Source organism: Aureococcus anophagefferens, assembly GCF_000186865.1.
Source record: "Aureococcus anophagefferens unplaced genomic scaffold AURANscaffold_5, whole genome shotgun sequence".
Classification (NCBI taxonomy): domain Eukaryota; class Pelagophyceae; order Pelagomonadales; family Pelagomonadaceae; genus Aureococcus; species Aureococcus anophagefferens.
The window spans coordinates 339,271-357,973 of NW_008705565.1; the positions used below are offsets into that span (position 1 = coordinate 339,271).

Here is an 18,703-nt window from a genome sequence, read left to right on the forward strand (position 1 = left end):
CCTTTTTTTGCCGTTCGTGCTCCCCCCCCCGCCCCGCTGTGTGTGGCCTCGCGTATAGGCTCGAAACTGGCGCGGGGGTGTGCGGGGGCGAGCTCAGGATGAGAACATACAAGGTGAGCTCAAGTAGCCTTCAAGTACCCATCAATGTCGACGTCCCGCGCCGACTTCTTCGCAGCACCACACGCCGCGCTGGCGCGCAGCGTCGTCACCTTGCGCGCACTCTGACCGCCGCTCCACCGTGGAACTCTCGTAACACCTGCGCTCGTGTGCTCTCGCAGCGATGCTGCGGTGGCTCGCCGTCGTCGCCGCGGCGCAGGCCCTCCAGCGGCCGCAGCTGCCGGAAGTTCGACTGCCGCGCACGAAGCAGGAATTTTCCAGCGCCCTCGACGACTGGCGCGGCTCCCTGAAGCTGCCGGACGCGGGCAGCTTCGTCGGCGGCGCCGTCGCCGGCGTCGCGCTGTCCGTGTTCGTGGCGCTGAGCCCCGTCGGCGACGCGGCGAGCGGCGAGAGCCGCGAGACGCGCGAGGCCGCGACGCAGTTCGCGGTCATCCTCGACGCGCTCGACCGCGGCTACGTCGACGCGGTGTCGCCCAAGGCGCTCCTCGAGGCCGCCGTCGACGGCATGCTGTCGACGCTCGACCCGTACACGCAGTTCGAGCGCGCGCGCGAGGCGAGCGACCTCGTCGAGAGCGTCGAGGGCCGCTACGGCGGCGTCGGCCTCGTCATCTCCCGGCCCGCGGCGGCGGCGGCGCAGGCGCAGGGCATCGCCGTCGTCGACGCCTACGAGGACTACGCGTGGGAGGCGGGGCTGCGGCCCAAGGACACGCTGCTCTCCGTCGGCGGCGCGTCCGTCGTCTCGAAGGGAGGCTCCGAGGCCGCGCTCGACGACGCGCGGAACCGGCTCCGGGGCGCGCCGGGCACGTCCGTCGCCGTCGAGTTCTCCCACCCCTGGGACAAGGGCGCCGTGCGCTCCGCGGACCTCCGGCGCTTCGCCGTGCGCCGCAAGGACGTCGAGGTCGCGGCGCTCCTGCCGTCGCCGACGGCGCCGAAGATCGTCGCCTACGCGCGCGTCGCCGGCTTCTCGCGCGAGACGGCGCCGGAGCTGCTCGAGAGCCTCGCGGCGCTCCGCTACGACGCGGCGAGTTCGAAGCTCCAGGGGCTCGTGCTCGACCTCCGGGGCAACCCCGGCGGCCTCCTCGACGCCGCCGTCGACGTCGCGAGCCTCTTCCTCCCGCCGGAGTCCCTCATCGCGTCCGCGGGCGGCCGCGGCTTCGTGCCCGACGCCGGCGCGTCCGCCGCCGCGGCGGCGCCGCCGGCCGCCGCGCCGGCCGCCGCCGCGCCGCCGGCCGCCGCGGCGAAGAAGGCGGCGAGCTCGCGCGTCGAGTTCCGGAGCCGGGCGACGGGCGCGACGCTCTTCGGCGCCGTGCCCCTCGTCGTGCTCGTCGACGGCCAGTCGGCGTCCGCGTCGGAGATCGTGTCCGGGGCCATCCAGGACTACGACGCCGGCGTGATCTTGGGCACGCGGACCTTCGGCAAGGGCCTCATCCAGGACGTGTCCGCGCTGCCCTTCGACGGCGCGGCGCTCAAGGTCACCGTGGGGCGCTACTACACGCCCAGCGGCCGCTGCCTGCAGGCCCTGGAGTACGGCCGCGGCGTCGTCGCGCGCGGCGGCGCCGAGGCCGCGGACCGCGGGCCGCCGCAGACGTCGACGGCGTCGTCCCGGGAGGCCTTCCGCACGCTCCGGTCGAAGCGGCTCATCGAGTCCGGCGGCGGCGTCTCGCCGGACGTCGTCGTCGAGGCCGAGGTGCTGACCAAGGGCGAGACGGCGCTCCTCCGGTCCGGCGTCGTCCAGACCTTCGTCGCGGACTACCTCGAGCAGCGGCCCGACCTCTGCCGCGCGCTCTACGACCGGGGGGCGGCCGCCGACGGCGACGCCGCGGGGGCCGTGCTCGCGCGCGGCGACCTCGCGGCGCTCGAGGCGCGCGCCGTCGCCGCCGCCAAGGCCGGCGAGCTCCGCTACGCGCCCAAGGCCGGCGAGGACCAGGCCAAGGACGACGCCGCGGCGCGGGCCGCCGTCGCGCGCGACGTCTCCGCCGAGTTCCGGCGCAACCCGGACCGCATCCTCAAGGTCGCCGACGCGCTCCTCAAGGAGCGCTTCTTCCGCTCCACGGCGCTCCTCAAGGCCCAGCTCCCGGACGACGTCGTCCTCCAGGCCGCGACGAAGCTCCTCAACGACAAGGGCGCCTTCGACGCGCTCCTCGCGGCGCCGAAGACGTCATAGAAAAACACGCGAGCTAGCGCCGCGGTTCGCTCGAGGACCGGTAGCTCTGCGTCTCGTAGTAGCCGCCGTCCTCGAGGTAGGCGTCCTCGTCGTAGTAGGCGTCGCCGTCGTAGTAGAGCGTCGGCGGCGGCGCGCCCGCGTCGTAGTAGTCGTAGGGGTCGACGTCGTCGAAGAGGTCGTCGTAGTCGTCCGCGTAGGCGCCGTCGACGTAGCCGCCCGCGAGGCCGTCGGCCGCGTAGGTGCCCTCGTCCGCGGCGTCGCTCGGTGGCGGCGCCGGCGGCAGGCAGTCGCGCTCGACGGCGACCTCGTACATGGTCCGCAGCCGCCCCTCGACGCGCGCGACGCGCTGCTCGAGCACGGCCTCGTGCGCGTCCCACTCGGCCAGCAGGTCCGCGCGCTGCCGCGTGAGCGCGTCCTCGGCGGCGTCGACGCGCGCCAGGTGCGCGACGCCCACCGTCGCCAGGAGCTCGTCCAGGTCCGCGGGCGCCATGCGCTCGTAGGCGTCGAGCTTCCTCCGCGCCGCGTCGTCGCAGCGGTCGCGGCGCGCGGGCGAGCACGGCGCGCGCACGGACTCGCCGAGCGCCCGCAGCGCGTCGAGCGTCTTGGCGCCCGCGTACTCGGAGAGCTCGTAGGGGTCGCCGTAGAAGACGCTCGGGAAGGCCGACAGCAGGCGCCCGTTGATGAGCTCGCCGCAGAGCGCCTCGCCGTCGTGCTCGACGTCGTCGCAGAAGAGGCGCCCGACGAAGACCTCGCTCGAGGCGCGGAAGTGGTCCGACAGGGCGCGCCACTTGGCGCGCGTGTCGTTCGCCGCCTGGTCGTGGACGGCCAGCTGGAGCAGCACGCCCTTGCCGGCGACGAGCTCATCGTACTCCCAGGCCTGGAACTGGAGGCCGGAGGCGGCGGCGACGGTCAGGAGCAGCGCAAGGCGCATCGCTTCCGCGTCGCCCGCGGGCAAGAGCTTGCCGCAAGCCTCAAATGAACCTCGGCAAAGGGCGGTGCTGCCCGCGCGCGTCGCGACGAGGAGCAGGTCGCCGCCCTCGAGAGATTGCGGCTGCCTCAACTAAGCGTGTTGGACTAATTGTTGAAGGGGATGCCTGCCCTACAATTGTAGGCTGCCCGACGACTGCGTCTGCGACTGCGTGTTGACTTTTCAAGCGGCTCTCATCACCAGGACCTGGTGCGGCTGCCCGCCTGCCTATTTCCATGCGATTCTGCGTGCTGACGATCCTCGCGACCCAGGGCGCCGCCCGCTACGCCGGGCGGGAGTCGTCTCGGCGCACGGAGAAGCGGCGGGAGCAGCTCGTCGCCGGGCTGGGCGACTACGAGCGGTCCATGATCACGGAGATGCATACGCAGGGCCTGAACCCGGACCACATCAACATCCAGCTGGGCCTCGGCCGGAGCGGCGGCTACGTGCGGGAGGTCGTCGAGGCGCTGCGGATCGACAAGCCGAGCCGCGGCGGCCGGCGCACCGGGCCGAAGAAGGCCAGGGGCAAGCCCGCGCCGCGGCCCGCGCCGAGCGACCTGCCCGCCGCGCACCGCGCGCGGGCCCGCGAGCGGAAGCGGCGGCGGCGGGAGCTGTAAGCGCCGCGACCCCCCCGCCCCGCGTCGAGCGAAGATCCGGGGGCGTACGTGTAGGGTCGGGCGGGGGGGCGGCGGCGTCGCCGGGGCGGCGCGCGGGCGCCGGCGTCCGCGCCGCGGCGCGGGCGCCGGCGTGTTTTTTTCCGAAGGCGGCGGCTTGGTGCCCCCTCAGTTGTAGTTCTTGGCGATGTCGAGCTTGCCGATCATGCGCTTGAAGGTTGGCCTGTCGATCTTGACGAGGCTGAGCGGCGTCGCGGCCTTGACCGTCGCCTGCCGCGGCGCGTCGTTGACGAGCGCGAGCTCGCCGAAGTAGTCGCCGGCGTTGACCGTGAAGACGTGCTTCTCGGCGCCGTCGACGGTCTTGTAGCAGTTGGCGACGCCCGTCTCGACGATGTAGAAGTCGTGGCCGACCTCGCCCTCCTTGATGATCGTGTCGCCGGACTGGTAGTCCATGCCCGTGAGCGAGTTGCAGAGCGTGTTGATCTGGGACATGGTGAGGTCCTTGAAGATGGAGATGGACTGGATGAACTTGGAGTAGAGCATGATCTTCTTGTCCTCCGTCTCCTGGAGGATGGACTTGAAGGTCGTGCGGTCCAGGCCCCAGGACTTGACCTCGTCGCGGCTCGCCACCGTCGCCGCGCGGGGCGCGTCGTAGAGGAGCGCGAGCTCGCCGAAGAAGCGGCGCTCGACGGACGGGTCCTCCTTCGACGGGCACGGGATCTCCATGACCTTGCCGACGCCCTCGACGGTGATGTCGCAGATGCCGTCCTCGACGATGTAGAACATGTCGCCCTCCTCGCCCTGCTTGATGATGTCCGACCCCGGCTCGTAGGCGATCTCCTTCATCGCGGCGACGAGGACGCCGATCTCCTTCCGCGTGAGCGCCTTGATGAAGAAGATGGAGCTGAGCTCCTTCGTGAGGAACTTGGTCGTCTCCGGCGACTTCTCGTAGACCGGCGGCTGCCAGCTCTCGGCGACGGTGACCTTGGGCGCGGCGATGGACATGCGCTTCTTGGTCGCGAGCTGCGGCTTGATCGGCTCGAAATCCGCGTAGTCGCCCTCGTCGTCCTCGTCCTCGGAGTCGGGCGGCGGGTCGTCGTCCTTGCCCTCGTCCTTGTACTGGGCGTCCTTGGCCTGGGCGCCGCCGGAGCCGGAGCCCTTGGCGTCCGCGCCGCCGTGCGTCGTCCGGAGGTAGTCGATCATGAACTCGACGGGCGCCGCGGGCTGCGCGGTGATGAGCTCGCTCGTCATGTCGCGGAAGATCTTCTCGATGCCGTGGTCCGCGAGGTAGGCCTCCCACCTGGGAGGGGCGAAACGATGGCGGCGGGGGGGCGCGCGACGGGGCGCGCGGATGGTCGGCGGCTATGCGGCGCCGCGGGGCCGCGGCGGACGCGCGGCCGCGGACGCGGCGGCGCGCTTCGTCTGCTGCCCGCTCACGTAGGTGTCCGTCGCCATGGTGGAGGAGCCCGCGCGGCCCGGGGGGTCGACGAGGGCCGAGAGCGTCGAGCCTGTGGGCAGCGCCGCTCGAGCTCTCGTTTTGTGGCGCCCTTTGGGGATACTTAAGAATTCAACGTCGGTTTCTTTGCCAGAGCTCTCTTCGGGGCAGCCGATCTCGCGGGGCCAGTCCTGTCCTCCGCCCAACCCGCGGGGGGCGGGCCGTCGTGGCCCCGGCGCCATGTTCTCCATCAGCCTCTGCGGGGCCGACGACGGCGTCGACGAGAGCGTCGACTGCTTCGAGAGCGACGACGTCGAGGACGACACGCCTCGGAGCCACATGGCCGAGCTCGCCCTGAGGGCGCGCGTCAACCGGCGGCTGCGGTCCGCGACGCCCGGGGCGCGCGCGACGCTCACGCTGAGCCCCGGCGAGGTCCACGTGCTGCGCCTCCTCACGGAGCCGAGCGGCGACCACGTGGCGAGGGCCGACGTCAAGGCCACGGACAAGAGCAGCGAGGACTTCTTCGACCGGCTCCGGAACCAGGTGAGCGCCGACAGCGACACGCGCACGGCGGAGAGCGTCATGTCGGCCTTCGGGGCGACGCCCAAGTCGCGGCGCGACGACGTCCGGGCGGCCCTGCGGGCGCCGCGCGGGGGCAAGCGCGCGGGCCGCGCGCGGTTCCAGGGCGCGATCAAGAAGGTCATCCAGACGAACCGCTTCCGGAGCGCGCTGGGCCCCCCGGACCGCCTGCCCAAGGACCTCGGCGAGGCCCAGCGAACGCAGATCCGCGCGGCCTTCGCGCGCGTCGACGGCTGGGACTTCGACCTCTGGGCCGTCTCCGACGCCGTCGCCGGCGACGGCAAGCTCGCGGCGCGCGTCGTCGCGGAGGAGATCATCCTCGAGCGGCGCCGCGTCGCCGCGACCCGGTCGCCCGACTTCTGCGCCCTGCTGCGCGCCTTCTTCGCGAGCGTGCTCGACCGCTACGAGCGCGTGCCGTACGGGGCCAGGAAAAGGGTGCGAACTTCCCAAGTTCAAAGGCTCCTCTCTCAGCCGTTTTCCACTCGTTTCGGCTGATTTTTGGACGGGTGATCATCTCTCGGAGCGCCCTCGAAGCGTGGATGCTTTTGGTGGAAAACGCGCGCGCGGATGACTCAAGGTTGAAGCGAATGTGAATCGCCCTGTTCCCAGGTGCCGTACCACGGCGCGCTCCACGGCGCGGACGTGCTCCAGTCCGCGCACGCGCTCCTGATCCAGAACGAGGCCTTCGACGGGTCCCTCAACGAGGACACGATTCTGGTCGTGCTCGTCGCGGCGCTGGCCCACGACGTGGGCCACCCGGGGCTCACGAACGCGTTCTTGGTGGAGACGCAGCACGAGCTCGCGGTGCGCTACAACGACCACAGCCCCCTCGAGAACATGCACAGCCGCGTGGCCCTGGACCTGGCGCGGCCCTGGCTCGCGACGCTCGACGCGGACGCGCGGAAGCGCGCGCGGTCCACGTGGATCGAGCTCGTGCTCGCGACGGACATGAAGGAGCACGCGGCGGCCATCTTCCAGGTCGAGCACGCGCTGTCCAAGGACCCGGCCTACGACGCGCGCGCGGTCGCGAACCACACGACGTGCCTCAAGCTGCTCATCCACGCCGCGGACCTGTCGAACCCGACGAAGGCCTGGGCGACGTACGACCGGTGGACGGCGAAGATCATGGAGGAGTTCTACGCGCAGGCGGACCGCGAGGCGGAGCTGGACCTCCCGCGCACCGTGCCCCCGCGGGGCCAGTGCGAGATGGACAAGTTCCAGCTCGGCTTCATCGGCTTCATCCGCCCGCTCTTCGTCGCCGCGTCGAAGATCCGCCACCTCGACATGCGGCCGCAGGTCGAGGGCCTCGACGCCGTCGCCCGGGTCTGGCAGGACAAGGCCAAGGCCGCGGACGAGCCGCAACCGGCGGACGAGGCGCGCCCGCCGCCGGAGCCAACCTGCGACCCGCCCGGATACCGCCGCGAGGGCGCGCCGCCCGCCGGCAAGCCGGAGCCCGCCGCGCCGCCGCCCGCGCCCGAGCCCGAGCCCGGCGCCGTGGTCCGCGAACGAGACGACTGAGACGTCGCCGGCTAACCGTGGGGGCGCACGTTGGAACGCGACGCGGGGACGGAGGCTGTCAGTCTCGGCCTCGATGGCCGCGGCTCCAATGCACACACATCGTTTAGACGAGCGCGGGGGCTCCGGAGTCGACGCCGAAGGACGCGCGCGCCGCCGGCGCCTCGCCCTCGCCCTCGCCCGCCTCCGCCACGAGGGCCGGCTGGGCGTAGTAGGTCGCGTCGAGCTTGGCGCCGTGGTCGTCGAAGAGGCCGTGGTCCGCAGCGGCGGCCCGGTGGAGGAAGCGGCTCGGCTCGACGTAGCGGAGGACGAGGCGCCGGTAGTGGACGAGCGTCGCGACGGGCAGGGGCACGAGGCAGGGCACCTCGCGGAGGCCGCCGAGGATGCCCACGAAGGACACGAGCGTGAGCTGCGCGGCGACGAGGGACACGGCGACGAAGAACGCGAGGTGGTGGAAGACCGCCGCGCCGCCCGACTCGTAGCGGCGCACGTAGACGAGGAGGAAGTTGCGCGCGAGGACGACCTCCCCGGCCCAGAACGCGGCCGTCGCCGGCAGCAGCACGAGCGGCGCGATGGCCGCGTAGAGGCACGCGACGAGCACGACCGTGAGCAGCTGGGGCACCGCGTGGCCGTACTTGAACTCGGGCGCGGCGGACACGTCGCGCGCGTCGGCCCCGCCCCCGCCCCGGAGCCGCTCGAGCAACGCCCGCGCGCGCGACACGTCCACAATCAAAGGCCAGGCGCGCGCGAGCTCGAGGCCCGGCGAGAGCGTCGCCTTGGTCACGAGGAGCTGGAGGAAGTAGGCCCCGACCTGCGGCAGGCTCTCGCCGAGGAAGTCGACGAAGGAGCCCGGGTGCTTCAAAAACTTCTTGAGCACGTGCAGCAGCGAGCCGCTGAGCACCGTCACGAAGATCGTCAGCAATTGAAAGCCGAAGTGGCGGCTCAGCACGTAGGACTGGATCGCGCTCTTCGCCTTGAGGCGCACGTAGTGCGTCGCGAGCCACTCGAGGCCCACGGGCACGAGGACGAGGACGCCCAGCGCCAGGACCACGGGGAGGTAGCCCGTGACCAGGCTCCGCGCGTACGCGTAGCGCGGCTCCTCGACGAACGGCCGGAGCCAGGGGAAAGCCTCCGCGAGGGAGCCAAGGTTGTTGAACGCGAGGATCAGCGAGATGAGGGGCGTCCACATGGCGCCGACCCAGAGCAGGAACCCGTCGGCGCACCAGCACCGGTACTCGACGCCCGCCGGGTCGCCCGCGACGTTCTCGAAGACGAGGTCGTCGCGCGCCGGCGCGAGGCCCTCCGCGGCGACGACGCCCCGGAAGTCGGCCAGCGCGATCTGGCTCACCGTCGCCGCCACGCCCGGCGACGCGAAGGTCACGACGGCCGTCGACGACAGGTCCAGCGGCCGCGACAGCGCGACGTCCTCGAGCGCGAGCGTCGACAGCAGGCCCCGCGTCGCGCTCGCCGCGAGGTCCCGCGTCCGCGCCGCCGCGGCCCCCGCGGCCTCGCCGAGGGCGTCGCGCGCGTCCTTGGCCTCGGGCTCGCTCGGTAGGGGCGCGTAGGCGCCGCCGGCGTCGGCGACGCGCGCGCGGTGCGCCGCGCGGCCCTCGCGGAGCTCGCGGTCGAGCCGGCCGCGCCGCGCGGCCCAGTAGGCCCCGGCGGGCGCGACGCGCCAGCAGCAGCGGGCCTCGCCCGTCGCCGCCGCGTCCTCGTCCCAGCGCGGCGCCGCGACGCGCCCGCCGTCGCCCGCGCGCGCGGCCGCGGCGTCGCGCGCGAGCCGCGACCGCTCGAGCGCGCGGCAGTCCGCGTAGACGACGGCGCTGTGCACGCTGCCCGGGCCCATGAGCCGCTCGAAGTAGCGCGCGAGGGCCCCGTCGGACCGGAGGTCCACCGGCACGCGCTCGACGAGCACGGAGCACCGCGGCTGCGGCGACCCGTCGTCGTCGCCCGACGCGAGGAACGCGGTCCGCGCCTCCGCGTAGGCCCGCGCCTCGAGCTCCATGGCGCGGCAGGCGAGGCCCGTGAAGACGTAGGCGAAGGCGACGGGCGCCCAGAGCCGCTCGCCCTTCTTCGCGAGGTTACCCATCGTGTACTTGTAGAACCCGGACTTCTCGTTGAGGCCCGACCCGTAGACGGGCGCGAGCACGCCGACGGCGACGACGGACCCGGCGAGGCAGAGGCGCCGCATGGCGCGCAGGAACCGCAGGAGCGTGTGCGCGTCGTAGCCCACGCCGCGCCGGAGCCGGCCGTCGTCCATGCGCGCGACGTCGAGTAGGCCCGCGAGGCCGTCGCGGAGGCCCGCGGGCACGCGCGACGGCCGGTAGGTCCGCCGCGGGCAAAAGACGCCGGCGCGGTCCTTGAAGTAGGCGAAGCAGGCCAGGAGGCAGAGCCCGAGGAAGAGGTTGACCTCCACCGTCGACTTGACCTCGCTCCACGTGCCGCTCGGCACGGACCAGGGGTTCTTCTCGTCGCCCGCCGTCGGCGCGAGCGTCGTCGGCGCCGCCGACGGCGACGCCATGAGTGCGGCGCACTGGCCGGCGGCCGCCGCGCTGGAGGAGCAGCGGTGCTGTGGGCACCGGCGGCGCAGGGCGCAGCTCGAGAACGCGCTCTCCGAAGTGGCGGCGTCGAGGCGAAGCCCGCCGGCGGCCGGCGTCGCGCGCGCCGGCCCGCGCCGGCCCGAGGACTGGCCCGACGCGTCGCCTAGACGCGTCGCCGCGCGCCGACAGGCCTGCCCGACCGGCTCATGTGCCCGGGGGTCTCGAGGCTTACTCGCCCATGGCGTACTCGCGGATGCCCCGGGAGTAGGAGCCGACCGCGGGGAGGCCCATCGCGGCGAAGAAGCCCGGCGACGCGAGGTCCGAGTCGTCGCCCGAGGCGGACCGCGACCGCGGCCGCGAGCTCGAGACGCCGGGGACCATGCGGTTCGAGTCCTCGTCGAAGCGGAAGTGCAGGGCCATGACGACCAGCGCGACGCAGGCGACGACGGTGAAGACCCAGAGGACCCTCTCGAGGCCGAGGAGCGCGTACTCCGAGAGGCCGAGGTTCGCGCGCGAGCCGCGCGAGCCGATGAGCTTCACCCAGGCGCCCGGCTTCGCCGCCGCCGCCGCGGGGTAGAAGGCCCAGACGTCGGCCATGCGCCGGTACTTCTTCTTGCCCTCCGTCCGCGAGACGATGTGCTCGCCGCCGAAGACGACGACGGCGCCGCGCGCGCGGTTGAGGCTCGTCCGGATCGGGTTCGCGGCGGGCCAGGCCGCGGCGCTGTGGAGGTAGCGCGACGACGGCGCCGCGGACGCGGACAGGTCGCTCCAGCGCCGCGTCGCGAGGTCGTAGCGGTAGAGGTCCCCGAGCGCGCGCTTCGCCTGGTCGGTCGTCTTGCCGCCGTGGACGTAGAGGCCGCCGGCGAGGTACGCGGCCGCGTGGTGGTCGCGCGCGGACGGCGGCGCGTTCGCGTACGCCTCGCGGCGCCACGAGTCCGCGCTGGCGTCGTAGAGCCAGAGGTCGTCGAGGTAGGTGAACCCCGCGTCGTCCTTGTAGCGCCCGCCGAAGACGGCGACGCGCCGCGACCCGTCGGCGACGCGCGTCGCCGTGTGGCCCCAGCGGCACGCGTACTCGTCCTCGGGCGGCATCGACGCCTCGCGCCAGCCGCCGCCGACGGCGTAGACCCAGGCGTCGCGGAGGCACTCGTGCCCGCCCTTGCGCCCGCCGACGATGACGAAACTCTCGAGCTCGGGCACGGCCGCGGAGACGTGGCCGCGGCGCGCGGGCGGCCACGGCGCGGTCCGCGTCCTCGCGACCTCGGTCCACTCGGCCGTCGCGGGGTCCAGGACCCAGAGGTCGTCGAGGAACGTGTTCTTGCCCCCGCTCTTGATGTTGCTCCCGGCGAAGACGTAGAGCTTGTTGTCGAGGCCCGCGCCGCCGCTCTTCCACCGCGGCGACGGCCGCGATATGTCGGCGGGCGACCGCCGCGCGGCGGCGCCGCGCGGCTCGATCTTCGTCCACGACGCTTCGCTACGCGGGTTGAGCTCGAGCAGCCACGCGTCCCCGACGAGCGACATGTGCCCGGCGTTGCAGTGTTCGTCCTTCGTCTTGCCCGAGAACAGGACGATCTTGTCGACGTCGACGGCCTCGAAGACGGCGCCTTTGCGCCGGCAGGGCGGGCCATCGGTGGACGCGTTCCCGCCGATCTTTCGCCCCGGGAGGTCCACGATATTTTGCGCGGCGGCGAAGCCCCACAGGGCGAGGAGGCATATGCGACCCATCGTCCGCGCGTGCCTGCCGAGAACGGCGTAGTTGGACGGCGCGTCGAACCTTGAGGTGTGAGTGGGCCCAGAATGCCACAAGGTTTGTGATCGGCGAATCTCGAGGCTATCTCGATAGGAGGACCTAGGAGGAGGTACCCGAGGCGTTACCCGTGAGGCGTCAGTGCGTCGCACCGGCCCCAGTTTCTACCTCGACATCTACCAATCTCCGCCGAGAGACCAGTTGACACCACAACAGACACAGTCTCCCAAAAAAAAAGCCGCTGAGCCCCGAAGACGGGCCGAAGTCACACGCCGTTATCTCGCGGCGGCGGCGGCGGCGGCGGCGGCGCGCTCCGCGTCGAGCGCGCGGATGGACGAGTAGTCCGCGGCGCTCGTCAGCACGACGTCGCGCTTCGACTTGAGGACCTCGACGGCGGCGTGGGCCTCCCGGCCCTCGTTGATGATGTAGTGCGCGAGCGCCATCGTGGACGCGCGCGCGATGCCGCCCTTGCAGTGCACGTAGACGCGCTTGCCCGGGTTCGCGTCGAGCTGGGCCCGGATGAAGGCGGCGCCCTCGCGCAGCGCGTCCTCGCTCGGCGCCGTCGTGTCCTGGAAGGGCAGCCGGCACTGCGCGACGCCGTGCGCCGCGTAGGCCGCCGTCGGCCCGGGCCACTCCTTGCACATGTTGACGACGGCGCAGACGTTGTACGGCGCCCCCACGAGCTCGGGCACGTCCAGGGCGAAGGGCATGGCGCCCTGGACGATGTCGTCGTCGATGATGGACGCGAAGGGCGTGAAGAGCCGGACGCCGCAGCGCCGGAGCGCCCAGCCCGTCGCGACGAGCGGCAGGTCGAAGAGCACGCGGAGGAGCACGGTGCAGGGCTTCGGGTAGGGCACCTCGCGGTTCCGCTTGAAGGCGATGACGAGGAGCGGCGCGTAGACCGCGAGCGCGTGGTACGCCGTCACCGGCTGCCGGAAGAGGACCGCGAGCGGGACGGCCGCGACGGCCACGGACCAGCCGACCCAGGCCGACGCGAGCGCGACGACCTTGACGACGCGGCCCGCCAGGGAATTGCCCTCGGACTTCTTGAGGAACTTGTGCACGAGGAGCAGCACGGGCGAGCCGGCGACGACGACGTTCGCGCCCGCGAACGCGAGCAGCGCCGTCGCGGCGACGAAGGGGCCGACGAGCGCGCTGCGCCCGGCGAAGGACGTCGCCGTGCTCGCGTCGTTCATGCGGTCCTTCTTCTTCTTCTCGCCGGCGGTCGCGGCGGCAAACGATGGCTGTAGGCGCGCCGGCGCGGCGCCAAGAGACGGGCGCGGCGCGCCGGGCGCGCGCAGCCCTCGCGCGCCGGGCGCGCGCAGCGGCCGCGGCGCCCACGCGTTCGACCGCCACAACATGGCGGCGAAGACGAAACACCGAGCTCGCAGACGCATGATTCCGAGCCACGACGTGCGCATCGTTGCGCCTCAAACGTCGTGAGCTCACGAGCAAGGCCGCCAAGGCGTCCGCCAGTGGCGTCGGCGGCGCCCCTGCGTGCGCGGCCGGGTGGTACGTCATACTGCAGGGAAACGGCGTTCCCCAGCCGTCACACCCACGTCGCGCCCAAAACCAAGGGGCGCATCCAGCGCCATCGATGGTGGTGCGCGCTGTGAACACGGACTTGTACGCGCCCGCGGGCCGCGGAGACGAGCGCGGCGTCCGACGCGTCCGCGGCCCCGCAGCCTGCTAGCCGGGTACGCAACTGCAGATTCAGGGTGAGCACAAGAGGCAGGTTGTCGCCGCCTAAGTACGCCTCTAAGTGCATACGGCTAAATGAAAAGCATAATTTTTTTGCCACAAATTTTGACAAAATTTGCCTTACAGCTTTAGCGGCCGGCGCAGGGAGAAAAATGTTGCCTTAGTGCCGAGTTCGCACGAGCGTTGACGTCTCCTCACACACGAGCGTTGACGTCTCCTCACACAGGGCGTCGAATACCACGAATGCCGCATGGGAGATCGACGACGTCCTCAATGCCACGAATGCTGCGAATACTCCCGCTGCTCGTTCAGATAGGCGGCACGATCCTCGAGCTCGGGCCCGAGGAGCTCGCCCGGATCAGGGCCTCCTCGCGACCGGCGTATGTGAAAATCGATCCGGCGTCGTGCGGCGACGCCTGCGACGCGCTGGAGCCGTTCTGGGAGATGGTCGACGCGCGCCTCTTCCCCGGCGGTCGCGTCTGGCGGCTGCGCTGCGGCGCGCACCCCGACGTCTGCGCGGAGCTCGGCGCTGGCTTCCGCGTCGACGTCGTCGGGTCGCTCGTCGAGGCGTGGACCGGCGCCGCGTTCGAGCGGTTCGCCGGCGAGAAGAACCTCGACGCGCTCGTCGGCTGGCTCCGGCGCGTCGAGGACGGCACGCTCGCGCGCGAGCTCGCCACGGCCCGGTCGCGGCCGCCGCGCGACCTGCGGTCGATGCCGGCGATCGCGGCGACGCCGGCGCCGGCCGCGGCGGACGCCCTCCGGCGCGAAGGCGTCGTCCGCGTCGCGGGCGTCCTCCCCCCGGCGCTGTGCGCGGCGCTCCTCCGCCGGGTCAACGAGACGCTCGCGTCGTCGATCGCGGCGGTGGAGGCGGGCACGTTAAACGAGACCGACGCCTTCGGCCGCGTGCACGAGCGGCGGCACCGCTACGACGTCAAGCTGCCGCTCGTCGCCGAGACGGAGGCCGCGCTCCACACGCTCGCACACACACTGCGGCCGCTCGTCGCGTCCGCCGTCGGCGACGCCGCGGAGCTCTTCGATCTGAGTTCCGTCGTCGCCGACCCCGGCGCGGCGGAGCAGCCGCTCCACCCGGACCAGGCCTGGACGGACGCGGCGACCGTCGTCACCGTCTTCGTCGCGCTCCAAGACGTCGCGCCCGACATGGGGCCGACCCTCTTCGTCCCGGGCACCGCCTCGGCCGCGACGCGCGAGCGACAAAACCTCAAACAACACGTCGCGCTCCTCGACGCCGGCGACGCGGCGGTCTTCGACGCGCGGATATCGCACGCCGGGGCGGCGAACGGGAGCGCGCGCCGCCGCGTCATGTTCTACGTGTCCTTCAAGGCCGCGGGCGCGCGCGCCGGCGCGACGTCGTCGGAGTCGGGCGGGTCCCTCCTCGGCGCCGTCTCGAAGCGCGGCTTCACGCTCGCCGACCTCGCCGGGACCGACCCCGCCGGAGAGGCCGCCCCCGGCGAGCTGTAAAATTTACGTCGACGGGTCCGAGCAAATAAGGAGCCTGGGAATGCGGACGTTGAGAAGACGCGGCCCATCACGCTCCTCGCCGTGGTCATGAAGGGCTTTTGGGCCGTCCTTGGCCGCCGTGTCGACAAGGTGTGGGAGGCCGGCGGCCTGCTGTCGGGGCAGCAGTTCGGCGCTCGGCGGGGGCATGACTGCTCCTCGCCCCTGGGTGTCGCCACGCTCCTCTGCGAGCAGGCGTGGGACGAGGGCCGGCCTATGTCGGTCCTCGTCCAGGACATCTCCAAGGCCTTCGACTCCGTCGCGCGCCGCGCGGGGAAGGAGCTGTCTCTCCGTCGACTTGCAGTTCCCGAGTCAGTGATTGACCTCTTCGGCCAGATGGACGAGGGGAACCGCGCCGTCGTCGTCACGGCGTTCGGCCGTTCGGACGAGGTCGTCGGCACGGAGGGCGTCTTCGAGTACCATCGAGGTTACTGCCAGGGGTCTTCCGAGGGCCCTCTGGGATGGAGAGCCTTCTACGACATCTTGCTATCCATGCAGGACAGGGCCGCTCGTGACCACGGGGGTGCGGCCCTGGTCGAGGGCGGCGAGTCGCCGCCGTCTTCGACCACGGGCCTGTGCTTCGTGGACGACGCCTTGTGGCTGCCCGGCGGCGAGGACGCCGGCGCCATCCGGCGCTCTCTCGAAGTCCGCGCCAACGTCTCCGCCCTTTTCTGCAGTTTTGCTGTAATCGGCCTCAACGTAAAGAAAACTCTCGTCATCGGCCAGCAGTACGACACCCACTATCGCGTCGACTCCACGACGCAGGGATGGTCGTGCGAGATTTACGATTTGGCGGGCGTTTTCGACCGCGGCGGCATCGTGGTGTCCCCGGCGACGAGCTCGGGCCGCTTCGCCGGCCACATCGCCCCCCGCTCGCTCTCTCGCGGCTCCTTTGGGACGGCCCCGATGGGCGAGGGCACGCGGTACCTGGGCGTGAACTTCTCCCCGACGTTTTCCCGCGGCGAGGGCGTCACCCGCAATTCTCTGGGCGGCGTCGTCCGGGAGTTCCTCGCGGACCTTCATCACGTGCCGCTTCACCCCGAGTCCGCCAGGTACCTGGTTGACCAGGTCCTTTGGCCGAAGCTGGCCTACCGCCTCCGCTTTGAGCGGGTCTCGCGGCCGGACCTCCAGGGCATGGCTCACGACGCCCGCGTCGTGGTCCGACTCCGCGCCAGGCTCCACAAGAACGTGAAGGACGAGGTGGCAGCCGGCCCCTCCGCCTACGGCGCGGGGGGCGAGGCCCCGTGGTTCGAGAGCGTCATGATCGACAGGCTCCTGTGGTCCCACCGCGCGCTGGAGCGGGGGGCCTTCGTGGCCCCGCTCATCGAGGCCGCAGTCGAGCGGCTGCAGCGGCAGTGGGGCGGCTCCCGGCCTGTCTTCGAGGATGTGGATGCCGAGGCTTGCACGATGCGGTGGCTCACAGACGACAAGAATGCGCGAGAGTACGGCTTCGTGGGTTCGGTGCTGGCATGGGCGTCGTCCGCGGGGGTCCAGTGGCACGGCTTCGCGCCCCTTCGCGGGGCCGTGGCGGGCCCCGAGGGCCGCGAGAGCGCCTCGGTGGCTGACCTCTTGCCGAAGGACAAGTTCTCCTGCCCTACCCGACGGGTTTTGGCTGGCTCGGCGGCGTGGTGGCCTTCGGACTTCCTCCTGGCCGACGGTAAGACGTTCAACCCGCTCGCCATCCAGCCGTCGGTGGGCAGGAAGTCGGCTTTGGCCCGCGTCAAGTCGGCCCTGGGGAGTTTCAGGACGTACGTCGACCCTCGCTACTGGCAGGAGGGCCGCCTGGGCCTTCACTCCGAGGTCGCCGTGGGCCACGTCTTCCTCTGCCCGGTCGCGCCGCCGCCGGAGTCGACCGGCGTCGTCCCCTGTGCCTTGTTCGAGTGCACCGCTGTCTCTGGCGGGTCCTGCCGCGCTCGCCGCCTCGAGCGGATGGTCTCGGCCGCCGCCGAGCCCGGGGCCGTGGTCCGCATGTTGTGGAACACCGCTCCCGAGGGCGGCAATGGCCGCAGCTACTTCGTGGAGGGCTGCGTCCGGCGGACTGGTCCTGGCTCGGTCGTCGCAGTGCGCATCGACACGTTTCGGGAGTCCGACGGCGAGGAGTCCGACGATGAGGTGAAAGCGGCGCGGGAGCACATGTTGGCTTACGAGGACGTGCCGTGGGACTCGGCGGAGCCCTGGCCCGGGGACGGGGCCAGGTGGCGAGCCCGCGGGCCGGCAGTCGCGATTGCCCGGCGGTGGGTCGTGAAGGTCCCGCTCGCCCGCCTCGAGGAGCGCATCCATGGGGCCTCCCCTCCGTGTGTGTCTGTCCTCTTGGGCGGCGGCCTGGCTGAAGCGGTCCGGGCCGCGTGCGCGGGCTTCTCACTGAGTGGTGTCGAGGACCGGCGCCTCCCCCCGACTGGCGGTCCCGGCCTCGCGGCGCTCCTCGAGGCGGCGGGCCACATGGACGCGTCGTCCGGGGGGCCGGCGTCGGCAGTCCTCGCGGACCGGCTGACGGTGCCTGCCACGAATCGGTCGGACTCTCTTGTCCTGGTGTCGGACGGCTCGGAGGCGATGGGCCGCGGCGGTTCTGGAGGAGTGCTCCTGGTGCCCGGGTCGTCGGCCCCGGAATGTTTTGCGGGTGCGGACCCCCCGGCCGTCTGCACGTCCTCGTCGTACCGCTCCGAGGCCGTGGGGGTGCTCCGCGGCATGATCGTCGCCTGGGTCGTGCGCTGCTCGCTCCCGGACCCCGGGAGGGCGCCCCTCCGGGTCTGCGGGTGGCTCGACAACCAGTCAGTGGTCCGTGTCTACGCCGACTGCGAGACACGGCTGATCCAGACCTCTGTGGACGTCTGGGACGACATCCGGTACTACAAGCGCGCCTTCCGGGAGGTGGGCGTGGCGTACGAGTTGGAGTGGCGCCGGGGCCACCCGGAGAAGACGAAGGGCCCGGACCCTGCGGACTGGGATAACCTGGACCGCCTGAACCACGCGGCGGACGGCCTCGCGGACGTGGGCCGGCTTTCCCCGGGCGACCCGCCGGGGGGGGGCGTCCCCCTTTTGCGGCATGCGCGGCGCTGGCGGATCTCCCACGCGGGGAAGCGCGTGGTGGATCTCGGCCGTGCCGACGCTCTGCTTTCGGTCCTTGGGCTCGGGCGGCTCCTCTCGTACGAGATCGAAGACGGCTCGGACCCGGCTGTCCCCCGGATGGGGTACCCCCACCTGACGCGGCTCTTTGCCCGTCCGGCGTCGGTCATCTCGCGCGCGGAGAGCCTGAAGTTCATGTGGGGCCAGCTGGCCACGCGCAGGCGGATCTCGGACTGGGAGGGGCGGCGGCCGCCCCCGGACTCGTTGAGGTGCCGCGCCTGCGGCACCGAGGAGGAGAACTTGATGCACGTCGTGGTGTCCTGCCGGGCTCACGTGGTGGTGAAGGCTCGGCGCCGTTTTTACGAATCGTGCGAGCGGACGATTCTCCGCCTGACGGAAGGCCTGCCGAGGCCCTCGGCGGCCTCCCTTGCCGACAAGTTCCGACGGGCGCTGACGCTCCTGGATGACGGGCGCATCGTCTCCGGGTCAGGAGACCTCGCCTACACTCGTTCCTTTCGGATCCTTACGGGTCATTTTACTCCGGAGTTCGCGGCCTTGGTTGCAGACTTCGACTCTTCTGTGGCGTCTGGCGCCGCAAAGTTCTTGCGGCGTTTCCGCACGGAGTGTGCCGCAAAGCTTTGGTGGCCGGCCTGGCAGGCTTGCCGGGCTGCGGACGCGTCCGACGGCTCTGACGGCCCTTAGCGGCGGTCCGGGGCCGTCGGGCGCTCCTGGCGGGTAGCCCGGCCCGG

General features: G+C 72.0%; 6 protein-coding genes across 6 annotated transcripts in view; 4 read left to right on the top strand and 2 right to left on the bottom strand.

The window, feature by feature from the left end:
* Positions 1-280: 280 nt before the first annotated feature.
* On the top strand, positions 281-1,636 carry AURANDRAFT_23275 (hypothetical protein; the record flags this gene model as incomplete). The annotated part of the gene is made up of 2 exons (XM_009036583.1): positions 281-1,273; positions 1,385-1,636. Coding segments are annotated over 2 exons (1,245 nt in total), but the record flags the coding sequence as incomplete, so codon positions are not given.
* A 2,394-nt stretch (positions 1,637-4,030) lies between these two features.
* Positions 4,031-4,867, bottom strand: AURANDRAFT_23013 (hypothetical protein; the record flags this gene model as incomplete). The annotated part of the gene is made up of 1 exon (XM_009037075.1): positions 4,031-4,867. One exon carries the CDS (start codon positions 4,865-4,867, stop codon positions 4,031-4,033), a length of 837 nt encoding a protein of 278 aa, XP_009035323.1.
* Positions 4,868-6,479: 1,612 nt separating this feature from the next.
* Positions 6,480-7,394, top strand: PDE6 (hypothetical protein; the record flags this gene model as incomplete). The annotated part of the gene is made up of 1 exon (XM_009036584.1): positions 6,480-7,394. A coding segment is annotated over one exon (915 nt), but the record flags the coding sequence as incomplete, so codon positions are not given.
* Positions 7,395-12,034: 4,640 nt separating this feature from the next.
* AURANDRAFT_14750 (hypothetical protein) lies at positions 12,035-12,427 on the bottom strand (the record flags this gene model as incomplete). Its single annotated transcript, XM_009037074.1, has 1 exon — positions 12,035-12,427. A coding segment is annotated over one exon (393 nt), but the record flags the coding sequence as incomplete, so codon positions are not given.
* Positions 12,428-13,820: 1,393 nt separating this feature from the next.
* On the top strand, positions 13,821-14,855 carry AURANDRAFT_62479 (hypothetical protein; the record flags this gene model as incomplete). Its single annotated transcript, XM_009036585.1, has 1 exon — positions 13,821-14,855. The coding sequence occupies one exon, from the start codon at positions 13,821-13,823 to the stop codon at positions 14,853-14,855; it is 1,035 nt and encodes a 344-aa protein (XP_009034833.1).
* Positions 14,856-17,441: 2,586 nt separating this feature from the next.
* AURANDRAFT_62480 (hypothetical protein) overlaps positions 17,442-18,703 on the top strand; it is a gene marked incomplete at both ends in the record, with an annotated part of 3,654 nt that continues 2,392 nt past the window's right edge. Inside the window, one exon of the mRNA XM_009036586.1 lies at positions 17,442-17,879. Within this exon, the coding sequence (XP_009034834.1) occupies positions 17,442-17,879 (438 nt within the window). The remainder of the gene's footprint in view (positions 17,880-18,703) is intronic.